The sequence below is a fragment of the Cladophialophora yegresii genome (genome assembly GCF_000585515.1).
Source record: "Cladophialophora yegresii CBS 114405 chromosome Unknown aczIN-supercont1.2, whole genome shotgun sequence".
Taxonomy (NCBI): Eukaryota; Fungi; Ascomycota; class Eurotiomycetes; order Chaetothyriales; family Herpotrichiellaceae; genus Cladophialophora; species Cladophialophora yegresii.
In genome coordinates, this window is record NW_006913046.1 from 468,633 (window position 1) to 493,613 (window position 24,981).

The window sequence follows — 24,981 nt, forward strand, 5'->3', positions numbered from 1 at the left end:
CGCCGGGTTAATCAGGGAAAAATCCAGCAGAAGCTGAGACGTGAAGGATCAGCTGCCGGCGCAATGCCCGCCGAGTCTATCTTTCCGGATTTTGTCCTCGGCCATCCAAGGCACCAGAAAAACAAGGTGAAAGATGTGCCATCGAGAAAAAAGCCCAAAGGAAGACCGCCAAAAGGCCTGAGAGACAGAGTGCCTTTCTATGGAAGATTGCCGCACTACACCGGCCCATATGAAGTGGGGGTTATTGATTTTGAGGTGCCCGCAAAAAGCCCTAGGACGTTCTCAGACATCACCCGCCACGGCGTCCACGTGCTTGCGTTGGAGACAGTATTGATGACAATCTACTACCCAGCCCATTTGAATGCCCGATACGATATCAACACACCCACCTCAGGTCAAAGGCATCGACCGACATGGCTGACCCGACCTAGAGATCAAACGAGTCGAGGCTACGCATATTTTGCAGGACTACCAGCATATTTGATGATTGCATGGTTCTTCTGTACGACTTGGTTCACGAAACTACCAGCCTACAAGAATGCAAGACTCGCGGAGCATTGGCCTCCATACGGGGAAGGCTGCACGAATCACCGCAAGGCTACTAAGAAAGCAGGCGATCCTCCGGCGACGGGACCAGAGAAACCGAAGTTTCCCCTCATTCTCTTCAGTCACGGGCTTGGAGGCACGAGGACATGCTACTCCTCTGTGTGTGGCGAGTTCGCGAGCCATGGGTTCGTCGTCGTTGCGCTTGAACATCGGGATGGCAGTGGCCCCAGGACGTTAGTAACGCACCCGGACTCCGGTCCTGCTAGTCGAAATTGCACGAAAGCCGAGGGTGGTGTGGAGCATGAGAAGAGCTCCATGAAAAGACCTTACGACAAAATCGATTTCATATTTCCGAAACACGACACGCATGATACAAGTCCCGGACACCAAATCGACCAAGAATTGCGGAACGCGCAAGTCGATCTGCGACTGGCTGAGATTGACGAAGCGTATCAGATCATGTTGGAAATATGTGCTGGGGATGGTGAGAAGGTTGCGGCAAGAAATCTCAGGGTCAATGGCGCGATTGGCGCGTCAAGAGCCGGTTTAACAGGTGTTGACTGGAAAGGCTGGCAAGACCGATTCCACACCAATGGCGTGACCATGGTTGGACATTCGTTCGGAGCCACGACGACCGTGGAAGTGCTGCGACAGAAACAAAGATTCAGTTACGTTACTCAAGGAATCATTTACGATGTCTGGGGCATGCCGATTCGACCAACGGCTGAGGAGCGCGACAGTCGGATACGTGTCCCGATGCTAGGAATCAACTCCGAAGCTTTCATGTACTGGAAAGATAACTTTGAAGTGGCCAAAAAGGTCACAATGGAGGCCCTGGAGACTGGCCACCCAGCTTGGTTGATGACCGTCCGCGGGACGGTGCACATTTCACAGTCCGACTTCTGCATCCTGTACCCGCACCTAGCGGGTTGGCTAATGAAGATGACCATCGATCCCATCCGGGCCATCGACCTGAACGTCGATGCATCGCTTGAATTTCTTTCACGTGTCATGCCCAAGGAGGTGCAGCATGAACAGCCTTTCCTCAGGAGGTTGGCCAAGAGAAAGCTACTAGACTCGCAAGTCTTGACCGATTTACCGACTGAGCACGCACCCGACGAGAACTACACCGCTGTTCGCCTGAAGATAGAGCATGAGACGCGAAAAAGGTTAACGCCAGGGGCAAAGAAGAAGTACTGGGACGAGATTCGGAAGTCCGACGCGGGCGAAACTTGGCTGCACATCAGCCCGGATAGCGCACCAGACATGGCGAGATGCCAGACTTGTGCCCTCCCGAGATGGGACGACGTCGAGAGGCCGACGAAGAGGGATTGAGCCACGCGATATGTACAATCGTGCTCAGTCTATGTTTATAAACCGTGGTCGGCTCTGTCACCGTGCCACGTTACAGCCCATCTTCACGAACGAGCACTGATCGGTTGAGGTGTTCCTTCGAAACCGATTTGATGCCAGCAAGATGTAAGGTCAGATCCAAGTCACCACAGAGAGCTCGAAGGATGTGAGTGACACCTTCTTCTCCGCCAAGGACCAGTCCATACGTGTATGGCCTTCCGACAAGAACCATCTTGGCTCCAAGCGCGACTGCTTTCGCAATGTCTGCCCCAGTGCGAATTCCGGAGTCGAAGAAGACTTCAAGCTTGTCCCCTACCGCGTCGACAATACCCGGCAGGACACTAAGCGAGCCAATCCCGCCATCCACTTGTCTACCTCCGTGGTTGCTCACAACGATCCCCTGGACGCCGAGCTCGGCTGCCTTCAGAGCATCCTGCGTTGACTGAATGCCTTTCAAGACAATCGGCCCGTCCCAGTGTTTCTGGAGGAACTTGACGTCGTCCCAAGAATGGCTCATCCCGGGAAATATAGTGCGAGTCCATTCGGCAGCGGCTTTGCCTTGATCTTCTTCGATTTCGACGCCGTGCTTGTCCTTGAATTGCTCCCGGAATCCTGGATCCGAGAAGCCGACCGCCACGCCTATCTGGTCAGAGCGGAGAAACGGGTTATATCTGGCCGCGGTCAGAATGCGGAGTGAAATATAGTAGTGGCCACCAACCTACCCGTTGTCCATGTCGCTCGGCCGCCAACCCAGCACGTACGTATCCAAGGTGACAAACAAGGCCGTAAACCCAGCCGCTTTCGCACGGTTCAGCATCGAAATGGTCGTACTATCACTCTCCCTGGAAGGCCAGTAAAGCTGAAACCACCGGACTCCGTCTCCGTTTGCCTTGGCCGCCTCCTCAATGCTCGTACTGCTGGCCGTACTCATGATATACGGAATCCGGCACTTCTCACAAGCCCTCGCGACCGCGACTTCTCCGTCGGGGTTGAAAATCCTCAACACGCCAACCGGTGCTGCAGCGATGGGGAAGGGGATCCTCTGTCCTCCCAGGACATTCACGCTCAGATTCGGGAACCCTTCAGTCCCAACCAATCGGCGCGGCACGATCGACCACTTCTCGAAGGCCTTTCTATTCTTGCGCGCCGTCTCGCCGACTCCCGCGCTCCCGACGACATACCCCGCGGACTCGGCGGACAGGCGCGCCATGGCCAGTTCTTCCCATTGTAGAGGTTGAAACGTGAAGGGCGGTTTCTCGTAGTGCAGGCCCTTCTGATACACTTCAGCCTCATAAGCGATGGGGTCGGGATCGGCGTGCTTAGAGATGCTAGGCCGGTGGACCACGTTATGGGAGGACATTGTTCTGTGACGAAGCAAATCTGCTTATCCTCTGTGATCCCTAAATAATAGTGTGCTGGTGGAGTAGTACAGTACGAGAGGAATTCATATGAGTACTCCGGAATAGTCGGAACAATCGATGACACCAGGTCGGTCGTCGGACGTCATGGCCTCGGATCTGGCCTTCCACGTGCGTACATGCTGCCGAACTGACCGGAGCTTGAGCTTCTCACGGGCTCCAACCAGATACCTGCTACTGCAGACAGACACTTCGAGACAAGCACCACAAGCACCACGCACGAAAAGCTTTTTCCATCGTCGTCAACTTGCCGGTTACATAACCTGGGTACCGAGGCCTGACGACGGGCCCGGACGAAGACAAGTACGGAGACCGGGCACGGGTATCCTTTCCGGCATCTCGGTTTGAGTGAATTTGATACCGTCCCTACAGTAAAAGGCACACAGAATGAGTACGGTGCGTGCGACAGTGTTGAATCCCTACGAGGCCGACACCCAGAAATCAAACCCTTTCAACATCGCACTGAATACGACTGTCAGGTTCTTTATGGTCGGTGTTAGGGATAAGAATGTGGTGGCGTGCTGGTCGATACTCTACTGTGTGTTGCGATGCGGGGCTCATGTTCTCGCATACACGGGTCCTGTCCGTGTAAGGTAATGTGGAGGTGCTCGACCCCGTACTGTACCTGGAACGGGTTTTCCCAGCACGACATTCTTACTAAGTAGGTACATTTGACCATTTACTTCCCACTGTGGTATTATCTTTTCCAGCCCTCGCGACCCATTGTCGTCGGAGTGCGTGGACCTCTGAAGTACTGCTAATCGACGCGCATTACTCCCCACCGCCACGCCACGCCACCATGACCGCCGCAACCACCGTCCAAGGCCACTGCGACGCCAAATTCTCGCGCGTCAGAGATCTGCTCCAAAAGTACACCACCTCGGGCGCCGAGCTCGGCGCATCCGTCACCGTGAACATCGACGGCAAAGACGTCGTCGACATCTGGGCCGGATACGCCGACGTGGACCGCACCCGCCCGTGGCAGAAAGACACCATCACAAACACCTTCTCGACCACCAAGACCGTCGTCGCGCTCGCCATCCTGGTCCTCGTCGACAGGGGCCTTCTCAGCGTGACCGACAAGGTGTGCAAGTATTGGCCCGCCTTCGCCGCGAATGGAAAACAAGACATCGAGATCCGCCATATCCTCTCGCACACGTCGGGCCTCCCTGGGTTCGACGCGCCCCTGACGGTCCCTGATGTCTGCGATGCGCCGAAACTCGCGGCCTTGCTCGCGGAGCAGGCGCCCTGGTGGACACCCGGGAGGGAGTCGGGCTACCACTCCTTCACGCAGGGGTATTTGCTCGGCGAGATCGTGCGGCGGGTCACGGGAAAGTCGCTGAAACAGTTCATCGCTGAGGAGATCGCGGGGCCGCTGGGCGCGGATTTTCAATTAGGGTGCGCTGAGCAAGATGAGCATCGAAGGTGTGATGTGGTTCCTCCGCCCCCGCGTGCGAGGAGCGCAACTCTCGATCCCACGTCCATCAGGGGGCGCGTGGTGACGAATCCAGGCATGAAGGCCGAGTTTGCCAACTCCGAGGCCTTTCGACGCGCCGAGATCGGGGCGGGGAACGGCCACAGTAACGCGCGAGGCGTGGCAAGGATCTTGTCGGTTCTTTCGCGGAATGGGCAGGTCGCCGCGAGCGAGAGTGCGAGAAAGAGTGCCGGTGAAAGCAAGAGCGAGAGCAAGCAATTCCTATCACCCGAAATCATCAACCTGATCTTCCAGGAACAGTACAAAGGGTTGGACCACGTGCTTGACACGGGCGGCAGGCCAATTCGGTGGGGGATCGGGTTCGGGTTGACCGGTCGCGACACGTGGATTGATTTCTTGCCGGAAGGGAGGGTGTGTACTTGGGGTGGGTATGGGGGAAGTATGGTCGTCGTGGATCTGGATCGGAAGCTGACGATCGGGTATGTGATGAATCGGATGGAGGAGGTGGGGTTGGGGAGTCCCAGGGCGAGGGAGTATATTGAGGCGGTGTATGAGGCGCTGAGGTAAGTTAGGGTATGGAGTTTCCTGGTTGTGTAGGACAGTATGTGGAGGTGTGAGAAAGGAAGCATAACTGGAAATGAGCTGAAGAGGTTGAAAGACACTGGGTTGAAGCTGAACTACAGCTGAAGACCCTGCCGAGTACGGTCGTCTGACTGTCTGCTTTTTAGTTTGGCGATATTTCCTCCGCCATCGACTGAGAGCCCTCCTGGAGTTTCAGATCATCTGCTTCGTAGCTTCGTCGCCCGGAAACCCGTCTGCGGGTTGTGTCGATCCATAAGCAGTCGACACAATCGGCAGAGGTACGCTAGTTGGGTCGAGGCCTGCCAGCACTGGAGTAGGGTGCTTGACGATTTTGAGAATACTTCTTGCGGGATGTTGCAACCTGTCGTTGCTAGGCCTGTCGAGCATGTGGACTGCCTAACAATCAGGGCCGGCGGAGGATAGCAGGAGAAAGCCATTGTCCGCACATCGTAAAACATAGGCGGCCAACGCAGTCACTGTTGTGGTGGGGTGATGGCCTGCATCCGCCTTGCTACAGTACGTACCATACATCTTCCAGACCAGGCTGTCGCTCAATAGAGTGCCCGATCATCAGGATGCGCCGTGTCTTTCGACCGCAACGGGCTCTTCAGCATCGAATTGTCCATCCTCCGATCGACATATCGCAACACCTCGGGATCCATATTATTAGTGTTAAGCCCCATGATATACTCCGCCCCGTCAGTAGGCGGGGGCCGAAGCGGCCACCAATAGCATCTATATTACACCGCATTAGGTCCCAGGCTTGTGAAAGAGTGAGGTCCAACTTGTCACTTACACGCATCCACAATTATCGCAGAAATTAAAGGATAGGTCTCGGTCTCCCCAGATGTACTGCTTCGTTATTGCGCCTGGCTTGGGTTCAACCTTGACCTCGTCGGGATGGTAGTAGCCCCATGCGGCGCCGTAGCGTCTGCATATGGTGCATTGGCAGAGATTGATATATTCGGGCAGTCGGGGGACCGTGACTGTGATGGCGCCGCAGTGACAGCTCGAGCGGATTGGAGTGGGAGGGGTTTTTGCCGCCATCTTTTAGTCTGTTCGTGCGAGGTCTGGGTTGTGAGGCGAGAAGATATTGTAGCTCGGACTTGTCGAAGGTGTCTGTTTCAACCGTCGTTGGCCTTGCAATCAATTAATTATTTCCCGTACGCGTGGATAAATAATCCGCGGCGTGAAAAATAGCGCGCGGCTTCCGCTCGGATATGACGTTTCGGAACTTGCCCTGAGCAAAGCATCGCCGCACCTTCATTTCCTGATCAATTGTGTCTTGCCCGACTTTCGTTTTCACGATGCCAACCATGTCATGATGTGACATATCTCTACTCTTGCAGGTCGAGTAGATCCCCGCGCTCTGCATATGGCTCTTTCGACCCGCTGGACAATTTCAAATGCTGTTTCTTCTCGTGCTGGCGAGCAACGCGTTCTAAACTGCTGCAAGTCTCACCTGGGCAGCTGGCATGACCCGACGGCTAACACTATTGGTACAGATAGTTATTCCTGACGCAGAGTGTCGCCCAGAGCAATTTGACTCACACTACCCTCGGCGCAGCGACGTTTCGGTCACTTCTTACTGAGCACTAAGCAAGCAATTCAGAGGCTTCTTCGGCTCGAAATATGCCGAGGCCAAGATGAGGGAGGCCAAGGCGCAATGCCCCTCCGGTCAAGCTTCTGCCTCGATCCTTCTTTGCAGCCGCACCAATGTGATCGCCTTGACAATCAATGATCGACGGAACATACAACCACTTTCGTCAAGGTAGCATCGCACAGGACGCTCACGATGGTACAACGATGCGGACGGTACAATGATGCGGGCGGACGCTCATATCCGTATCCCTCACTCTACCGCGGCAGTTCATGCCAGAAGACATTTGGTGGCTCGCTGCCTGGTAATCCAACCCGTGACACCACCCAAGGTGGCCACTTCCTCTGAAGCGAGCTTCCAGACCTTACACATCACGCCATGGAGGGCGAAACCAAGGACATCGAAACCGGCAAAGCGACTGACACCGCGGTTGACAAGCATCAAGATGTGGAAGACTTGAAAGAACACGTACGCGAAGATCGTAACGTCGGCACCCTTGAACGCCGTCTCAAGTCCCGCCATGTTCAGTTTCTTGCCCTCTCTGGCGCCATCGGGACAGGTCTCTTTGTCGGGAGCGGTCAAGCCCTCAGTCTCGCAGGACCTCTTTCAACGTTCCTGGCATACCTCATCACTGGCTTCAACCTCTACGCGGTGATCAACAGTCTCGGTGAGATGGCAACATACTTGCCGCTACCCGGTGCTGTCCCTGTGTATGCAGCGCGATTTGTTGATCCAGCTCTGGGGTTCACGCTCGGTATGTTGTAGCACCACCCACGCCCTCTTCGTTGTCTGACAAAGGGGAAAGGCTGGAATTATTGGTACCAATTCGCAATCGGAGTGCCCATTGAAATATCCGCAGCTGCAGTTGTCATCGATTACTGGCCGAACGCTGTCTCGAGTGTGGTATGGATCACTATCCTGCTAATTCCCATGGTGGTTGTCAATTGCCTTCCTGTTCGTATCTACGGAGAGGCGGAGTTTGTCTTTGGTGCTATCAAGCTCACAACCATCGTGGGACTAATCCTGCTCATGTTCATCATCACATTGGGAGGCGCACCAAACCACGACAGGATCGGATTTCGATATTGGGACAATCCAGGTCCCATGCTCGAGTACCTGGAGACTGGTGCACTAGGCCGCTTTCTGGCATTCTGGAAGGTCTTCATCCAAGCAACATTCAGCTACGGCGGCAGCGAGATGGTGGTGGTGGCAGCTGGAGAGTGTGAGAACCCTCGACGAAATATTCCAAAGGCTGTGCGACGAGTGTTTTGGCGGATCGCCATCTTCTACGTGCTTGCTCTGTTCCTAGTCAGCATGTGTGTCTCTGCGAAAGATCCGCGGCTGTTGAACGCCATCAGCAGCTCAGCTCCCGGTGCAGCAGCCAGTCCGTTCGTGATCGCAATTACCAATGGTGGGATATCAGTGCTTCCGTCCATCATCAATGCTGTCATTCTATCTTCGGCATGGTCGGCAGGAAACTCGTTCTTCTATGCTTCGACTCGTATACTGTACGCCACGGCGTTGGATCACCGCGCCCCGGCTTTCCTACGCTTTGAGAAGTTCGGTGTGCCCTACGCCTGCGTTGGAGCTACGACTCTGCTCTCTCTACTCGTCTACCTGAACGTTTCAGCCACGTCTGCGGAAGTCTTCTTCTGGATCTCGAATCTCTCGGCAGTGAGCACACTGATTGTGTGGGCGAGCGTCTGCATCACCTACATCCGGTTCTACCACGGACTGCAACACAACGGCATCCCGCGGTCGACGCTTCCGTACAAATCACCACTGCAGCCATTCCTGGCCTACTTTGCAGTCTGCTTCTGCACCATCGTGGCTATTTTCAATGGCTATGACTGTTTCTTCCCTGGGAGATTCAGTGCCAAGAGTTTCATCCCGCCGTACATCGACATTCCCATCTTTGCTACGCTCTTCATTGGCTACAAGGTGGTCAAGCGGACCAAGTTCGTCAAGCTGAGCGAGATGGACTTGTGGAGTGGCAAGGCCGAGGTTGACAGGTTGGAGGGGACCTGGCCGGAGGTGAAGGCGAGAAATCTCCTCGAGAGGATCTGGTACTGGATTGCCTGAGCGGTATTCAGATGGAGCAACCTTGGCACATACCTTGAGCTAGCCGTTCGTTTCGACACTGGCAAGTGCACCATGTACACAGCGGAAAACGATCGACTACCTGAGTCCTGCTATCATAACAAGGATCACGAATAGAGCAGGAGGAAAATCCACTCTGACAATTTCAATACCGTCACCATGCTGATCGTTCCCGAACTTGGGTCACTGTAGCTCGAGCACACCTGACTAGGCACGGACTGTAAGAAGCAGCACAAGCAATGTTATGTCTCACAGTCCATCATACAAATTGTTCCAGCGGCCAACAAAGTCCAGATGCATACCTCTATTGAACGTTATACTCCGTACAACAAAGAAGAACAACAATAACCAGCCTCATTAGCACCGTCAGCAATTTCCCGCTCGTTCATCCGTCGTGCAGTAAGTTGGCGCACACTTCCCACCCATCACAAAAACACCGCCAACTCCTTCTCCGTCCACTCCCACAGCCGACCCGCCAACCCTGCATCCCTCGCCACAGCAGTCTCCGGCGCCACCTTCTTCGCAATCGGCTCATAATACGCCCCATTCTCGAGGTTCTCCTTGGGCGTGGTGCCCGCCCACGTCTGATTATACGGCCCCTCCTCCACGGGCGTCCAGTGCCCCGCGGCCATGATGCGCACAGGCAGCGCCGTCATGAACGACACATTCGCGAACAGATCGGTCTTGATGTACCCCGGATGTATGGCCACGGAGGTGATCTCGGGATACCTCGTGGCCAATTCGCGCCCGTAGAGCATATTCGCCAATTTACTCTGCCCGTAGCGGCACCATTTCCCGCCGGGGAGCAACCCGCCCAGGCCGTCCTGTGGGGTTTTGAGGGTCTCAAACGCGATACCCTCACGGGATGGAGCTTGCTTGTACGCGACGGACGTGCTGATGATGATCCGCACGTCCGCGTCGTCGTGATTTTTGGCTGTCTGTTGCATCAGGGGGAGGAGTAATTTGATGAGCAGGGCGTGACCCATGTGATTCGTGCCGAATTGCAGCTCGTATCCGTCGCGCGTCGTGCCCGGTGGGAGGGCCATGATCCCTGCGTTGGCGAACAGGACGTCCAGGCGCTGGGTTTGCGTGAGGAGGTTTTGCGCTGCCGTCTTCACGGACGACAGGTCCGCCAGGTCGCATGGGATGAATGTCACAGGTACGTCTGGGTTAGTGCCCTTGACGCGCTCGATGACGGATTGTGCGTTGCGCGCGTTCCGGCCGGAGAAGTAGATGTGCGCGGGGCCGTGTTGGGCCAGGAGCGAGATCGTGCCGGCGCCGAGGCCGGCCGTGCCGCCTGTGATGAAGAAGACGCGGCCGGATAGCGAGGGGATGGACTGGGGGGTGAAGGACATGGTGGCCCGAATATATCTGAGGCTACGTTGGTGAGTACGCTTTGAAGTGGAAGTCAGTCAAGTTGCGTCGATCCTGGTGTTCGGATATAGTAGTTGTGTAGATTTATCAGGCTAAGGCGCGGATATCTTTGGACTGCGTTGGCGAGGGCGTGGTGAGGGTGGATATTATTGGAGTCGTATTGTTTAGGGCGCTTTGAAAGTCGGGATCTATCAAGCTGCGTTGGATCTTGGGGCTCTGAGAATACAGTGCGTACTGTGTAGATTTATCAGGGCCATGATGCTGGTTTCGTCCACTCTCTTCCTGGATATATACGTCTTTGCGCTTCTTTGCAGTGATATCATGATCGTCAGGGGTATCGGTTCACGGATTCAACACCGGGTTAATGTCCTTCCTAGCAGCCTCGTCGACTCACCTTTGCCGTTAGGATGGCTGTAATAACTCACCCTTGGTCGGGTATCTCGTGCGTAGCGGGCTTTCGAAGAGCGACGGCTAAAGCATATGATATGTTCGGAGGGGCTTTGAGCTCATTTTGGAGCTAGGGGCTACGTGCGGGTGTTGCGCGCGTGACGTTGAAGTACGGCCGTACCATCACATTGGTAGACTAAATGCCAACGGACATTTCGATGTGTTGGCGGACGAGGCTAGCATAGGATCGGTCTGAAAGGGGAAGCGGACCGCACACGTAGAGCTCAGTACGCCATACTTCAAGATATTCCGACGGGTGACAAGGTGGGTGAGGTGGTATGGCGTTGTAGAAAGTGATCGTCTGTCAAGTGTGGACTTGGAGCTGGTTGGCTCTTGCGGCTCCGCAGATCTGGCACTAAGCTCGACCGTAATTTGAGCGCCTGAGATGATGCCGCTCCACCGCAGTATTTAGCGCTTCAGATCGCGCTGCTCGACCGTGATTGGTCCCAGCTTCTGTAGGTCCTCAGCTGCCTCAACCAAACACATGTCCACCCCTCTTTGTTCAAATACCACAGTACCTGCTTGAACGCCCCTCCATCGTTCTTCCATCACTCTGCATCTTCTTGTTGTTGTTCGTGCCCTCCTACCTCACAGTGCTGCCGCAACTTCGACTCTTCCTCCAGGCGATAAGACCGGAAGACCCCAGGCAGCAAACCTGGCCATTCGAGCTTGCCTCGATGGACTGCCTTGGGCCTTCACCGGCAACAGATTACAGCTGTACGCATCTTCCAACAGTGACAGGGCAGATGAGTCATCGATCTCGAAATCCGACCCTGCACCGAATCTGCACGTCGGGGCAACTTGGATCCAACAAAACCACCCTTACAAAACAGAACAAGCTCACGTCGAGCTCCCGCCGGTGACAGCAGCGGCTGGCATCGCAACCTCCCAGCGACCGCCTCGACGAAGAAAAGGGGTCTTGTCTTGTTCGGCACTCCTCAGTCGGACAAGCAGCTCCACGGAGCGCCGTTGGTGGGAGCAGACATCGCTTGTATTCAGCTGTAGCACATCCTATGTGGGTCGTACTTGTTCGACGACGGAGGGGAGTGCGTCCAGCACAACCTCGCTCACACAGGCGCTTTTCTTTCTGGGCCCATGAAACGGGGTGCACCGCACCTTCGTTAGCACAACTACCTTTCACCGAGTTATCTACATTATCTTATCACATTACCTCTATATCAGGAACTGGGCCTGCAGAGAAAAGAGCGCCATGTCGCTGCTCGGACCACAAGCTCGACAAAACCGATGACAATGTCAACGAACTCGTATTTATCGACTTTGTCCGTCAGATATGCCTACCTCCCCTTCCTGTGGAGGAATGTTCCGCGCATTATCCGACTGAGAGGTCTGGGAAACCGATCCACGGAAAGCATGTCGGCTTTCCACCACCTATCGGACAAGCAGCTCCACCAGGGCTGCCTCCTGCTCCGGTACACGCAGGGGAAGACCTTGATGCAGGTTCCGAATCTACTTTACCCTTCATCACAATCACCAAAACAGTTATTTGCTGAAAGCGCAACCCGGGAACAAAGAAGTCACAAGGGAGGGCTCCTAGACATGGTTATACACCATCGGTATATATAACGATGACGGACGGGATCCGCCGACATACTTGAAGGGACGGGAACCACATACAATATATTCGCATACTATTATCCCACGACGTAATTCGTGCCCTATCGGGCAACGAATAAGCTGGCCCACCACCGAGACCAGCAACACGGCTCCGGTCGGCGTTGTGTATCAACGGACGTCTGTGTTACCAAGCATTATCATTTGCTGGGGACCGGATCAATGTGGTCATATATCGACACTGTTGATCGACACGCAGCATGAACAGAGTTAACTCCTAGTGGAGTATATGCTTAACTTGTACAGTCAGTGGTAATGGTGGTGATGGATAATATCGAATCACCGACACCGACACCAGCACCAGCACCGACACCAGCACCAGCACCGACACCAGCACCAGCACCGACACCAGCACCAGCACCGACACCAGCACCAGCACCGACACCAGCACCAGCGCCGACGCCGAATTACTAGACATCGGAGTCAGCAAACCGAGCTAATTATTATTACATCTTAGAGAGAGATTATGGGACCAGGGCCAAAACTTACATAGCTTACCAAAGAACAAATTATCAATTCAAACTCTATCAATCGCTTTCATCGCTCTCAGCTCTGAAAATACTTAAGTCATAGGCCGACGCTTCCCGTGTCAATTCATATCATTTCTGCTGAAGTTTATGCGATCGTATTGGTCGTCGTGAGAAGAATTTGAGCCCGGTTCACTAGCCGAGACATGCGAGGAGTTCGTACTCTACGCATCTGTGCCGAGCGGTCACCCTTGTATCCTCACTGTCCGAATCATGATGACTTCGCATCGCCATCTTCTTGAGCTGCTAGGTACGAGCCTTGCGCCCAGCCGCTTCATTGTGAAATCTCCCCATTCAATGGCCAAGATTGTCCTTTTGAATCTCCGGGTTCTTCCTCCCGTCTCACGAGCAATCATTCTCCCGTTCTGTCTCTGCCCGTGAACATACTCGCGTTCATAGCACACAGAGATGACCCTGAAACCGCCAAGACACATCGTTAAAGCTTCTGTTTCTCACCTCGACTCGTCTTCCCAAACATCCGATATCGCTACCGGAAGTCTGAGAAGGCTGTAATTATCCTCCGGATCGAGAACCTCCGAATGGAAAGACGAGTTCAAACTGGAGGGCATATTCTCCTTGCACAATTCGCAATGTGGCTGCCTAGGAAAGACGTGTACGTGGCTATTGCTCCTACCAGGCTATTATCGTCATCGACGCCGGATATCGGCTGCCTGCTCGGCGCACATGGATAATGCTTAGGAACGTCAACAGTACCATCTCTACCCAGGTATTTATCAATTGCATTACATCTCCCTCCAAGCCTTACCACTCTCCCGCAATGCAATCACGACCTCAATAGACTGATCCTCCCCTCCCATCATTCATCGCTCACCCACACCCCCACGCACAAGCACAATGCCCGTCACCGAAATCGGCTGCATGGGCGTCAAGCCCGGCCTCGACGTCATGGACGACACCACGGAAGCGGGCCAGATCCTGACGCGCGCATACAAGACCGTCATCACCGCATCAGGAGGACCCTACGGCGCGTACTGGGGCGTTGAGATCGAGGCCAATGCCAATGCCGACGATGAGACCGACGTCCGCGACGTCCGACCCACGGATCCGCAGAGACTCTGGGCCTTCTTCGACTTCGACAGCGTGGAACACCACGAGAAATTCGCGAACGGGTAAGTTGAGACGTGTAAGTCCGGGAGAAGCCCACAAAACCAGAACATGTGGGCTTATTCGTTGTTTCCTCCACTCGATTCTAGCCCCGGGCGCGACGCCGTCAAGGACCTGCCCAAGATCCTCACGCACAGCGAGTTCTCCAAACACGTCGTCGTGGCGCCATTCCCGCCTCTCGTACTCCTCTCCCCTGTCACGGAGGTGATGCTGGCTTATTTCCCCTCGGACATTTCGCGGACCGGCAAAGACGCGGCGAGTGCGCGATTCGAGCGGTTCGTCGACGTGGCGCTCAACCAGTGCGCGGCCGCAAAGGGTGTGGCATGTGGATGGGGGTTGGAGACGGATTTTCCGATCAGAGGAGCAGAGGCAGAGTCAGGTTCACTGGCAGAGGCAGAGGCAGGCCCAAAACCAGGCCGGCGGAAGGGAGCACTGTTCACCGCGTTTATTGGCTGGCCGAGCATTGCTGCGCATATGGCGTTTCAAAGGACCGGTGTATTCAAGGAGAATGTCCATCTGATCACGGGCATGGAAGGGGTGGTGAGCATCGTCATGTTCCATGTTAGGTGTCGGGGGATGGTGAGAGAGGAGGGGATGAGGACGGAGTAAGCAAGCAAGCATGCATGTATGTCGGCATGTGCTTAGACTAGGGATCCCACGTCGCGGTGAAATAGACCTGGAACTGAATATCTTCGGCGGTCCTACTAGCTACATCCCTACCTACTACCTACTACCTACTACCTACTACCTACTACCTACTACCTACTACCTACTACCTACCAACTACTTACTACCTACTACCTACTACGTAGCTGGCTGACTGGCTAGATTGGATTGGATCAGCCCTGTCGCGAAGCCGCGAGAACTTCATCCACAGCCCGTGTCTGCGTTGTGCTCCAGGTAGTTTCCGAAATACCTCAATAGCTCAGCAATTCCATTACGCGGCCAGCAAATAAGTTTGAGCATCGTGACATCTGGTAGCCCCGTCAAGACTGGAAGTAGACACACAGCAGGGCACCCCCCACTGCTCCGGATCCGCCACTGCATCACATGCCATCTCGCAACTTGCTCCGTTACCATCACTTCGTGCTTCACCTGTTTTCGGACCAATCTGAAGTATGAAGTCTTTGTCCGCCGGCATGACTCCCTACTCATACAACAGTTGGTAATCCCAGACTGCAATCGAATAGGTTCAGCGACCCGCAGCAGGGATGCGTGCGAGGCCGCCATCGGCAGTCTCGTGGCCAAAGTGGACCCGAGGCCCACTATCTCTCTGCTATGGAGTCCTGAAGGTATTCCAGCAGCGTACAGGACACATAAAGCCGTTGGATATTTCTGGATGTGTGAAGCCGAGGAACGACCCCGATTAACTCCAGATGGCTTGCCGTGGAAGGCTAGGACTGATTATGGCTATCACCTTCAGGAGTGGCTGAAGGCACCAGATTGACACTGAAGACGACCACGAAACTTGGCTGGACATCGCTTTGTTTTTTTCCGCGCGGGTGTGTTCGCTAGGCAGAGTTCCGTACGACTCTTCTACCCGGGATTCGTGCGTTCACAGCTTTTTGCCTGGATTCTGGTGGGAAAGAGTGTCCATGGCAAGCTCGTGTAGGCTTCCTTGCTCCCAGACTAGCTGGCGTCCGTCTGGACAACGGCGGGAATCGTAAAATGAAGAGGTTTCAGGGTGGTCGGTCTCACCATACTCGGGGACTGATGACGGGCCATAGTTGGAAGATGAGAGTCCATTAAACACAGATGACGTAGCGCGTTCTGAATGAAGTTACAGGACGGGAGTCGCTTAAGGGAAGTCAAACGGCGCTCTGCAAGGGAAGCCGGGCTCGGCGAGTGCATGCGCAAATATAAGGGAACCGGGTGTCCTGCCTGCCATTATGTCCGATCAAGTATGCTGATTAGACCTATGGTCCTGGGGTGGGCTCGAACGGTAGTGCTATTGACGGTGGTCGCTTGGTATGAGCCCTGGATTTGCTCTATGAGTGTCCCTAAATCCTCCGACGGGGATTCCCATCTGTGCCTGTCGAGAGTAGGGGCCTCCTTCGGGACAACTGAATTGATTTTTCAGCGACTGTCTTACTAGTCAAGGTCGTACACAAGGGTAATATATACCCTCTCCGGGCGACGCCAAGTCAGGTGAAGAGGACAGGTTCAACGAGGAACTCTTGCGTCTCAAAAGCATTGCTCATCTGGTAGTGTTCGCCTCGAATTGAAAGCAGCCTGTTCGTTTGTTAGCTTTGGCCGACACAACGGTCACTGGACCAAAAGAAATTCCGCGGTTTGAGAAGAGGCCGTATTGAGAAGAGGTCGTATTGAGAAGAGGTCGTATTGAGAAGAGGCCGTATTGAGACCATATCATTGAATGCCGTAGGCTTCGTCACAGAAAGCGGCGCCATAGTGCGCGGATTGCTCGACTTGTATGGCGCGCAGACGGCATTAGGAATTAAAGCTGGAGGTGCAGAGTGATGGTGTTTGTGGCAGTGACGGAATGGGCGCTGAACGGTGTGGTTCGTATGAATCATTCAAGCCCAGCGAGCTTTTTAGAGCACGCACACGGCGTGTTATAAACTTGAATGCAGAGGTTGGATGGCCCGGTGGATCAAAGAGGCTAGCAGGAGACTACGAGCCGACGAATTCAAAGGCAAAGAGACGGTAGACCCGACAGATTCCACTCTAGACTGCGAGTGAGACCTATGACTGTCAGAAAGCCTCTGCTGTAGATATGGACGCTTACACCCGGGGAAACCCTGTACAGTCGGGAAGCAAGCGCCAGTCCTCCGTCGAGCTCTCGAGACGTGGGGGAGAGTATGCTACAGTGGTCGGTAGGCCTGTCGTGGGCAGAGAGGTTGCCTCGGGAGGAGCAGTCCCCCTCTGCTCAGATAAATGCGACGAAAACCAGATGGTTGAAGCTGAGCGCAAGGTACCACAGGTATGCGTGCCGTGCGGAGTCAATATTTTGTTGCCTGAAGTTGTGTCTTATGTACAGCGATTCTTTCCCCCTTGGGCAACGCTCACCGAGCACAATACCAAACCCTTCCCTACACACCCTCTTGGCTCATCGGTACCAGTATTCTGGCTTGACAAAATCTGCCATGGTCTTGGGCTCTTCGAAGCCGTGGATGTGGTCGCCATGGTGGTCATCGTGCTGATCTGGAGGTCCGACATAGTCCATTCGGTACACGCTTCCGCACTCGAGGCAGCGCTCGAAAGGCCGTTTGCGGGACAGCTGTTGATTGATCGTTAGCCACAAATGCTACTTGCCGCTCTTACAAGCTCATCTGCAAGCAAGGAATGGCAGATAGAGGAAAGACATACCACGAGCCATTTGACGTTGTGTGAGTCGGCAGGTGAGCCTGTGCATCCGATTTGGTATTCGTTGCCAGCCGATTTTACAACAATTGGGTCATCGAATGTACCGACTCGGTCTGCCGGTAGAGGAGACATGTCAAAGATATCAATGCCTTGCATCTTTCCCAGGATTTCTAGACGTTCGAGACCGGTCGCCTGTTCGAGATCGGTGGGAACGGTTCCGCGGGCAGCCCCGGGAGGGATGAGATCTGCCTCAGTTTTGATTTCTGTAACGAGCGACCCAGCAATGTTAGCCCGCCGTTCTATGTACCTGCCAATCTGCAGCCAGCTCTTCCTAGATCATGAAGCTCACCTTCAAAAGGGAGAAGTTTTCCTTCCGGATCACCGGGCTTGACATCATATTTGCTTGCTCCTGCAGACATAGGTCAGTCAGCATGCCTCCAAGGCGTGGGTCACGCAGCGATAGGGTTCCCGGCGGTGTTGTCTGGAGCTTTGGAATTTCGATGGACGTACGACGACGAGCTGTGATGGTCGTGAATGTTCGGGGAGCAACACGAGCAGCTTGGAGAGGCGCACGCCTGACCAGCGAGAAGGCTGTGCGTGCGACCGACATGGCGATAGACCAGTGAGGGGAGAGGTTAAGCGGTGTTGACGGGTGTCGAATTGTGAGAGCAAAGGAGGTCAATGTTGCGTGAAACTGCGATTGAATTACAGAAGCCGCTGATTGGTCGGCGACCTGAGAGCTTCAACTCACACCACTTCTTACCAGCCACAAGTCAGACGCCACAGCTTGGTCACAGTACCGTTCAGACCGAGAACATTGCCATCGAGGTTCAAAGACGTCCGATGCGTGTTTTCAATGAAAGTCTCGATCTTGATCTCGCCTCATATCTGACGTTTCTATACTCAAGCCAGAAACAATAGACTTGTAGATACTCACAAATGCCAACCATGGGCAGGCGCTTTGGCCGTCAGCCATCACACTACTCGCACATCCCTCGACGTTCACAAGGGAGAGTCGAAGGAATCCAGCACTTTTAGTGCCTCCTCTACGAAGAGAAACTGTAAGTAGCAGAGGCCGAGCTTGATTCACCCCAAGGACGAGATCGACAATCCTATTGACACCTTGCAACGCTCTCCACATCGCTCAAAAGCAGCTTGGCAAAGACTTTACAAGAGAGCACGGAGGAGTACTCCGCAGACAGGTACTTTTGCAACCCAACTCAATCTATGGCAGAGGCCACATAGAATGCCTTCAAAAGCGGTGGATTGCCTGCGAGCGGCAGCCTTGCTGCAAGAAAGACAGCATGAAGCGGAGCTTCGACGGCATTGTTCGTAGGAAGGACGTCTTCATCAAGACGTTCATCTCCATGTGGCGGTAAGCTGTTCGACTCAAGATACATCTGATCAGAGAAGACCCGAGATCACCTCTGGTCATCGCTGCCTGATCACAGAAGACCCAGGATCCTTTCGGGTTACCTCTGCCGCTTGTTGATTCAGTGTTAAGGTTGTGAGCCACGACTTGAACGGCGTGTGAGTGAGCATGAAAGCCCTTCCGACTTGTCGGTACTCCCGGCGACCTGGAGTTTCCTTCGGTCCACTGATGTCTGGGAAATGAGTCGACGAGAACCCCAAGAGTGTTTGCCTACACCAACAAGTAATATTGCTGGTACGCTGTTGCTCGGACGGTATCGAGAACGAAATTATCCGGCCAGGGAGAGGTCTTTCTGGTGGATGACAAAGGAGTCGGACAGCTCCGCCAACTCTATTTGGGGCCCAGCCACCAACCATAAATCGAATCAGACATTCCTTTACGTACTCCTCTTGGCACCTTGGAGAACTTTACCTGATCGTCACCTTCGTTCTTGTTTCACTGCTGTTCCTTTCACTTACTGTTTGCTTGTCATTTGCTATGTGAACCTATTCATGCCCAACCCCTTGAATAGTCGCAGTGAACAGTGCATACTCACCAGATGAAAATAAGACTCCTCTTTCGATCCTTCATTCATACTGTTCATCTTCGACTCCCCAAATATTTCTCGCCTCGTCAAAGTCTCTGGCAACCTACCCGGAGGCACATCTGTTCATTCCCAGCCGGCACCATACCACGCTCCATTGTCGAAGCTTCCAAAGCCCGCAGCCAGGGGTGTGCGTATCTTTCGAATGATGCGGTCCATTGATACAGAACCTCAGAACGCTTTGGAATGAGTTAACAGTATGGTGAGGTTTCCTTTCGTTCGAGGGTAGGGTGTCGACGCTGAAGAAAATTTCACTCTGTTGCGTACGGAGATAACTTTCTCCGAGTCCGCTCCAGTGAATATCCCTGGGGAAAAAAATTGGGAATATAACCCGGTCGAGCAGAAAAACTCACAACAATCAGAAGACAAGTGCAGTGAACCCGGGTTGACCTCCGAAGTCATAGGACTTCACAGTTCTGTCATCTTCCGCAACCACTCCGCGATCTAACGAAGTACTGGGGATCAATCCTTGGGGAGGGCCTGTCTACGACGGCACGCTTCGATTTCGGGAAAAATGGTCAATGCAAGAAGATACAGTTCTGAACGAAGTAGCCGGAAGACCCCTCAGTAGCAGGTAAATCTTGTCAGCGGAAAAAACGGCTTCAATCAGTTTCCCTAACCTAGAACCTGCAAAACCCAGCTTCTGGGCATAGTTTTTGCACTTTTTGCAGCAGGTCGAGTTGGATTTCGACTTTTTGTGCCTGGGTGTTGCGAGAAGGCAGTTGTGAGTGTGTGGTGTTGGCCGTGTTGCGCACTTGGCTGCTAGTGCCACACCCTGAACAACACCCAAGTTGGTGCTGAAACCTCCCAAAGGCAATGACTGGATGCAAACTGGAAGTGCAGGATATGTCATGAAGCTGTGCTCCTCATTGCCCACACACTGATTCCGTCGGTGGTAATCTTCTTCATCTCAACCTCATGGAAGATGTTGAAGTTAGCATCTTTTCCTCTTCCTCGCCACAGGCCAGCAGAGTGCGTCTAACTGTCAAGATTGGACTAACCCCCGGACACTTACAAGCTCTTCTCACTAGCATGCCAATTCATTTCCAGGCTCGAGAACTGCTACGGACTAATTAGTGTATCGATGTGTTCTTTGCTACGCCTTCTCTGCCATTCATTACAAATTAAGGATAACCTTTCCCGCTCTAGGTTCGCGAGATATTGTTCAGCCTCGTGGCAGAGAAAGAATACGAATCTACACCTGACTAGGAACACATTTCTGTGCCCGAAACCTGTATCCGATCCATCCTCCTTATTCCCCAGGAAAACTGTGGACACATCCCCTCCCGCTTCTCTCCGCAGACGCAGAGTCCGTTCCTTGCATCGTCCTTCTCTCCTTCTGAAGTGCCGGTAACGATCCGCGTCACTGGGCTAAGCTCCGCTTCATGCGGGGAATCCCTCCGCAATCCGACCCGCAATCAAGATGTCATCAAGCAGATTTAGCTTCGACCTTCCCTCAAGCTCTCGAGCTTGTCTTTATTATGCAGCTTCAATACTCCTTCCGGCATAGTTGCTGGTCGTGAATCAGCCTATATTCATAACCATGGAGGAGATGCTCAGGAACAGACACCGACCGAAGGGCAGCTCCAACAACGCTTCGGCGGTTCGGTGCAATGATTCCCATGCTGGGAAGTACAGTAAAAGCTCCATCTCCGCCTCGAGCTTAAGGCCACCATGGTGAAACTGGAGGCCTTCCGGGCGCAGACACAATTCAAAACACATAACCTGTCGTCAATATGTGGACATCGCTAGTCTTCGCATTCAGCCTGTTGGGCTCAAGTCTGGGGACTATCGACGTCAAGGTCTCTACCACAAATCCCTTTGCACTCACTATTACCAGCCAAGGCATCATCGTCAACAACAAAGCCGTACTCACTGGCCCATTGAACACAACAGCCGTGCCAGTGTCCGCATCCAGCGATGGCGCGGTCGCCAACAGCGGAGGCATCATCGACTGGTCAATTATTCAGCCAAACGTCGTGAAGATCCAGTACAACTCGACGGCTGCGTTCACGGGAGCACAATTTGCAGCAGGGCCAAACGAAAATTTCTATGGCGTCTGGGAATATCCATGGAATGATTCGCTCACCAATAACGGCATCTCCTTTGACCTCAAAGGTGCTGGGAATATGCCAGGGTCGAACTGGGACAATGCACGAGCTCCGACATTCTACAGCAGCGAGGGTTATGGCGTGTATGCCGACACTCTGGATATGGGCTCGTTCCAGTTCAGCCCTAGTCAAGCGCAGTTCATCTTCAATACGAGCAGTTTGGTTTACTACATCATCCTGCCAACCGCTCCTGGTGACTACAAGTCAATCATCGAGACATACACCGGTCTGTCAGCACGGATCACGATGCCTCCAGACTCGGGATACGGCCCGACGTTCTGGTCTGATAACTTCGAGACCGACTTTCATGGCGATGTTAGCAATGCTCAAGAGAACTACTATGACGTGATCGATCACCTCTACTACAACCAGATTCACGGTAAGACGTCCCTGACTCATGCCCAAGCTGAGACTCTTGGCTGCATCTTTCTCGTCCGCACGAACTAACAAAAAGCAGCTTCATCCTTCTTCGCCGACCGCCCCTACGGCACAGGAAACTATTCATTCGGGAACTTTGACTTCGACCCGAAATACTACCCAACTCCCGAACAATTCATCGCCAATCTCTCTTCCTGGGGCTTTGACTTTCAAGTGTGGGTGGCGAACCGTGCCTTCTGGCATAACGAGCTTTTCAATGTGTCGGCCGCCAATGGATGGCTCTTCCCGGGCATCAATCCGGAGTTCTTTCTGGGTCCCGCGCTTAACCTCTCCATACCAGCGGCGTATGATTACTTCTTGCAGAAGCTGTCATACTTTCCCTCAGTTGGCGTCAAGGGTTACAAAATTGACCGCGGCGAAGAGGGAGAGATGCCAGGTAAGTTCACACCACATCCGACACGGAGGCAGACTAACGAAGCACAGTGTGGGAACAAAACATTCAGATGCAACTGTTTGAACAAATCTGTGAGACTTCTATGGCCACTAAATGGGGCAAGAACGGGTTCTACAACTTCGCTCGGTCAGCTGTCGATCGCTCTCGTGCTCTGACAAATATATGGAATGGTGATTCTCACGCCAACTTCACCGGACTCCAATATAGCATTGCGTCGGGCATTCGCGCAGGGTTACTCGGGTTCTCAACCTGGTCGTCAGATACGGGAGGCTACGTCCGCTCCCCTAACCTGGTGGCCGACCAACCTACACCGGAGGTCTGGGCCCGCTGGATGCACTTCTCAGCTTACTCCCCTGTCTACGAAATCATGGTCGGCACGAATCATACCCCGTGGTACCCCCCGTATCCATCACGCCTCGTCTCGATCCTGAAATCCACTGCAAACGAACACCACGCCCTCCTCCCGTACATCAAATCCTTCACATATCAAGCCAGTTTGACCGGCGTGCCCGTCATGCGTGCCCTCTTCCTCGAAGCCCCCAATGATCAGAAGGTTCTCGACACACCGGATGCATATTACTTTGGGGACAGCTTCTTCGTTGCTCCAATAGTGCAAGAGGGCGGCCGTCGCACAGTCTATTTCCCTAATGACACTGTGTCCGTGTACACCGACCGCGCCTATCTGGAATACCACAACAAGACGGAAGTTTACCAAGGCGGCTCTTCGACGAACGTGACATTGGAGTGGGAGTTCTCCCCTGTGTACGTGCGTGAAGGCTCCCTCGTCGTCAAGGGCGACATTTACCAGGGCAACAACAAGTGGACAAAGAACTGGGCGCCCAGTCTGACAATCGAGGCATTCCCAAGCTACAACTTCGGCACGTACGTGTTTCCTTACTACAACGGGGCTGAAGTGGTGAATATCACGTTGAGCAGTTCGACCGAATCGCAGACTGCAACTGTACAGTGGGATGGTGATCTGGGAGTCAACCACACGACAATCGTGTTCTACGGAAATGGTGGAGCGAAGAGTGTTTCCCCCTCCATAACCAGTACGGGAGGGTCGGCGCAGGTGTCGAGTTTCAGCAGTATCTTCGGATGAGGTGGGAAGCGGATTCTTTCCTCTGAGTGCGAGATGCAAGTTGCATGAGGGAAGACGGAGTGTGACTGTGGACCCGAAGCAAGTTACGGGGTGTTCTCGGCTTGCGTCGTGATCGATCGAGGGTCCCAAGGGAAAAACGATATAGCCGATTTGCACGAATCATGAATATCGAGAGAGTATCCCGACTCGTCTCTCTTTGCGAAAACGACCTGTAAAACCCGCTCATGGTAGATTCGACGCAGGTAGAAATGAATCGAACGCCAGTGTCGTGACTATGATACTGTGATACATACCACTCTGTAATCGGTGCCCCCATCATCGTCAGTAGTTACTGTGGCCCCGATTGCTGTCATAGCTGTGTACATCAGAGAAATCCTGGGGAGACGAAAGGGGGACCAATCACCACGCAGCACCGGTTTGTGGCCTGCCAAGGAAAATTCTGGAAGCGAGATTTCTAAGTCCAAGTCATCACGTGAAAGCTGCCAGCCGCAGCCCCCAGGCGCATTTCTTCGCCGTGTTTGTCCCCATAAACTTCGACAATTATCCAACTCCCATCCATTCCTCATCAAGATACCAAGGCCACAAATCTGCGCGCGTGAACAACACGATACGAGAATACTCGACCACTAATTCTCACAGTCCGAATTCCCACAGACGAACTCACATCCCTTCACCTTAGCCGCTCGCAATCTCACCCGCGCCACAATGGCCAACTACCTCGCCTCCATCTTCGGCACGGAACAAGACAAGGTCAACTGCTCCTTCTACTACAAGATCGGCGCCTGCCGGCACGGCGACCGCTGCTCCCGCAAACACGTCAAACCCTCGTACAGCCAGACGATCCTGCTGCCGAACCTGTACCAGAACCCGGCCTACGACCCGAAGAACAAGATGAACGCGTCCCAGCTCCAGAACCACTTTGACGCCTTCTACGAGGACTTTTGGTGCGAGATGTGCAAGTACGGCGAGCTCGAGGAGGTCGTGGTGTGCGACAACAACAACGACCACCTCATCGGCAACGTGTACGCGCGGTTCAAGTACGAGGACTCGGCGCAGGCGGCGTGCGACGCGTTGAATTCCCGCTGGTACGCGGCGCGGCCGATCTACTGCGAGTTGAGTCCCGTGACGGATTTCCGTGAGGCGTGCTGTCGGCTGAACAGTGGCGAGGGGTGCGTGAGGGGCGGGTTCTGCAACTTCATCCACAGAAAGGAGCCATCCCCGGAATTGGAGCGCGAGCTGGAACTGAGTACCAAGAAGTGGCTCAAGGAGCGGGGGAGGGATGAGAGGAGCATGTCGAGGAGTCCGAGCCCGGAGCCGACGAGGAAGAGATACTAGAGGGAGGCGGAAGCCCGCCGGAGGAGGTCCGGCCGAGGCTGAGAAACAGCTCGAATACCACCATCTGGTGCACAATGAAGAAAAGACCAACGTCATTGCACTGGTAAGAGACGCTTCGTGGGA

At 53.9% G+C, this 24,981-nt stretch overlaps 9 protein-coding genes across 9 annotated transcripts; 6 read left to right on the forward strand and 3 right to left on the reverse strand.

The window, feature by feature from the left end:
* Positions 1-63: 63 nt before the first annotated feature.
* On the forward strand, positions 64-1,881 carry A1O7_02084 (uncharacterized protein; the record flags this gene model as incomplete). Its single annotated transcript, XM_007756119.1, has 1 exon — positions 64-1,881. One exon carries the CDS (start codon positions 64-66, stop codon positions 1,879-1,881), a length of 1,818 nt encoding a protein of 605 aa, XP_007754309.1.
* A 70-nt stretch (positions 1,882-1,951) lies between these two features.
* A1O7_02085 (oxidoreductase) lies at positions 1,952-3,259 on the reverse strand (the record flags this gene model as incomplete). The annotated part of the gene is made up of 2 exons (XM_007756120.1): positions 1,952-2,570; positions 2,622-3,259. 2 exons carry the CDS (start codon positions 3,257-3,259, stop codon positions 1,952-1,954), a joined length of 1,257 nt encoding a protein of 418 aa, XP_007754310.1.
* An 857-nt stretch (positions 3,260-4,116) lies between these two features.
* A1O7_02086 (beta-lactamase) lies at positions 4,117-5,319 on the forward strand (the record flags this gene model as incomplete). Its single annotated transcript, XM_007756121.1, has 1 exon — positions 4,117-5,319. The coding sequence occupies one exon, from the start codon at positions 4,117-4,119 to the stop codon at positions 5,317-5,319; it is 1,203 nt and encodes a 400-aa protein (XP_007754311.1).
* Positions 5,320-7,312: 1,993 nt separating this feature from the next.
* On the forward strand, positions 7,313-9,016 carry A1O7_02087 (uncharacterized protein; the record flags this gene model as incomplete). Its single annotated transcript, XM_007756122.1, has 2 exons — positions 7,313-7,688; positions 7,740-9,016. The coding sequence occupies 2 exons, from the start codon at positions 7,313-7,315 to the stop codon at positions 9,014-9,016; spliced, it is 1,653 nt and encodes a 550-aa protein (XP_007754312.1).
* A 443-nt stretch (positions 9,017-9,459) lies between these two features.
* Positions 9,460-10,389, reverse strand: A1O7_02088 (uncharacterized protein; the record flags this gene model as incomplete). The annotated part of the gene is made up of 1 exon (XM_007756123.1): positions 9,460-10,389. The coding sequence occupies one exon, from the start codon at positions 10,387-10,389 to the stop codon at positions 9,460-9,462; it is 930 nt and encodes a 309-aa protein (XP_007754313.1).
* Positions 10,390-13,869: 3,480 nt separating this feature from the next.
* On the forward strand, positions 13,870-14,748 carry A1O7_02089 (uncharacterized protein; the record flags this gene model as incomplete). The annotated part of the gene is made up of 2 exons (XM_007756124.1): positions 13,870-14,144; positions 14,229-14,748. The coding sequence occupies 2 exons, from the start codon at positions 13,870-13,872 to the stop codon at positions 14,746-14,748; spliced, it is 795 nt and encodes a 264-aa protein (XP_007754314.1).
* A 2,458-nt stretch (positions 14,749-17,206) lies between these two features.
* On the reverse strand, positions 17,207-17,882 carry A1O7_02090 (cytochrome c oxidase subunit 5b; the record flags this gene model as incomplete). Its single annotated transcript, XM_007756125.1, has 3 exons — positions 17,207-17,377; positions 17,467-17,726; positions 17,813-17,882. 3 exons carry the CDS (start codon positions 17,880-17,882, stop codon positions 17,207-17,209), a joined length of 501 nt encoding a protein of 166 aa, XP_007754315.1.
* A 3,332-nt stretch (positions 17,883-21,214) lies between these two features.
* On the forward strand, positions 21,215-23,523 carry A1O7_02091 (uncharacterized protein; the record flags this gene model as incomplete). Its single annotated transcript, XM_007756126.1, has 3 exons — positions 21,215-21,968; positions 22,047-22,403; positions 22,451-23,523. The coding sequence occupies 3 exons, from the start codon at positions 21,215-21,217 to the stop codon at positions 23,521-23,523; spliced, it is 2,184 nt and encodes a 727-aa protein (XP_007754316.1).
* Positions 23,524-24,228: 705 nt separating this feature from the next.
* A1O7_02092 (uncharacterized protein) lies at positions 24,229-24,858 on the forward strand (the record flags this gene model as incomplete). The annotated part of the gene is made up of 1 exon (XM_007756127.1): positions 24,229-24,858. One exon carries the CDS (start codon positions 24,229-24,231, stop codon positions 24,856-24,858), a length of 630 nt encoding a protein of 209 aa, XP_007754317.1.
* Positions 24,859-24,981: the final 123 nt, after the last annotated feature.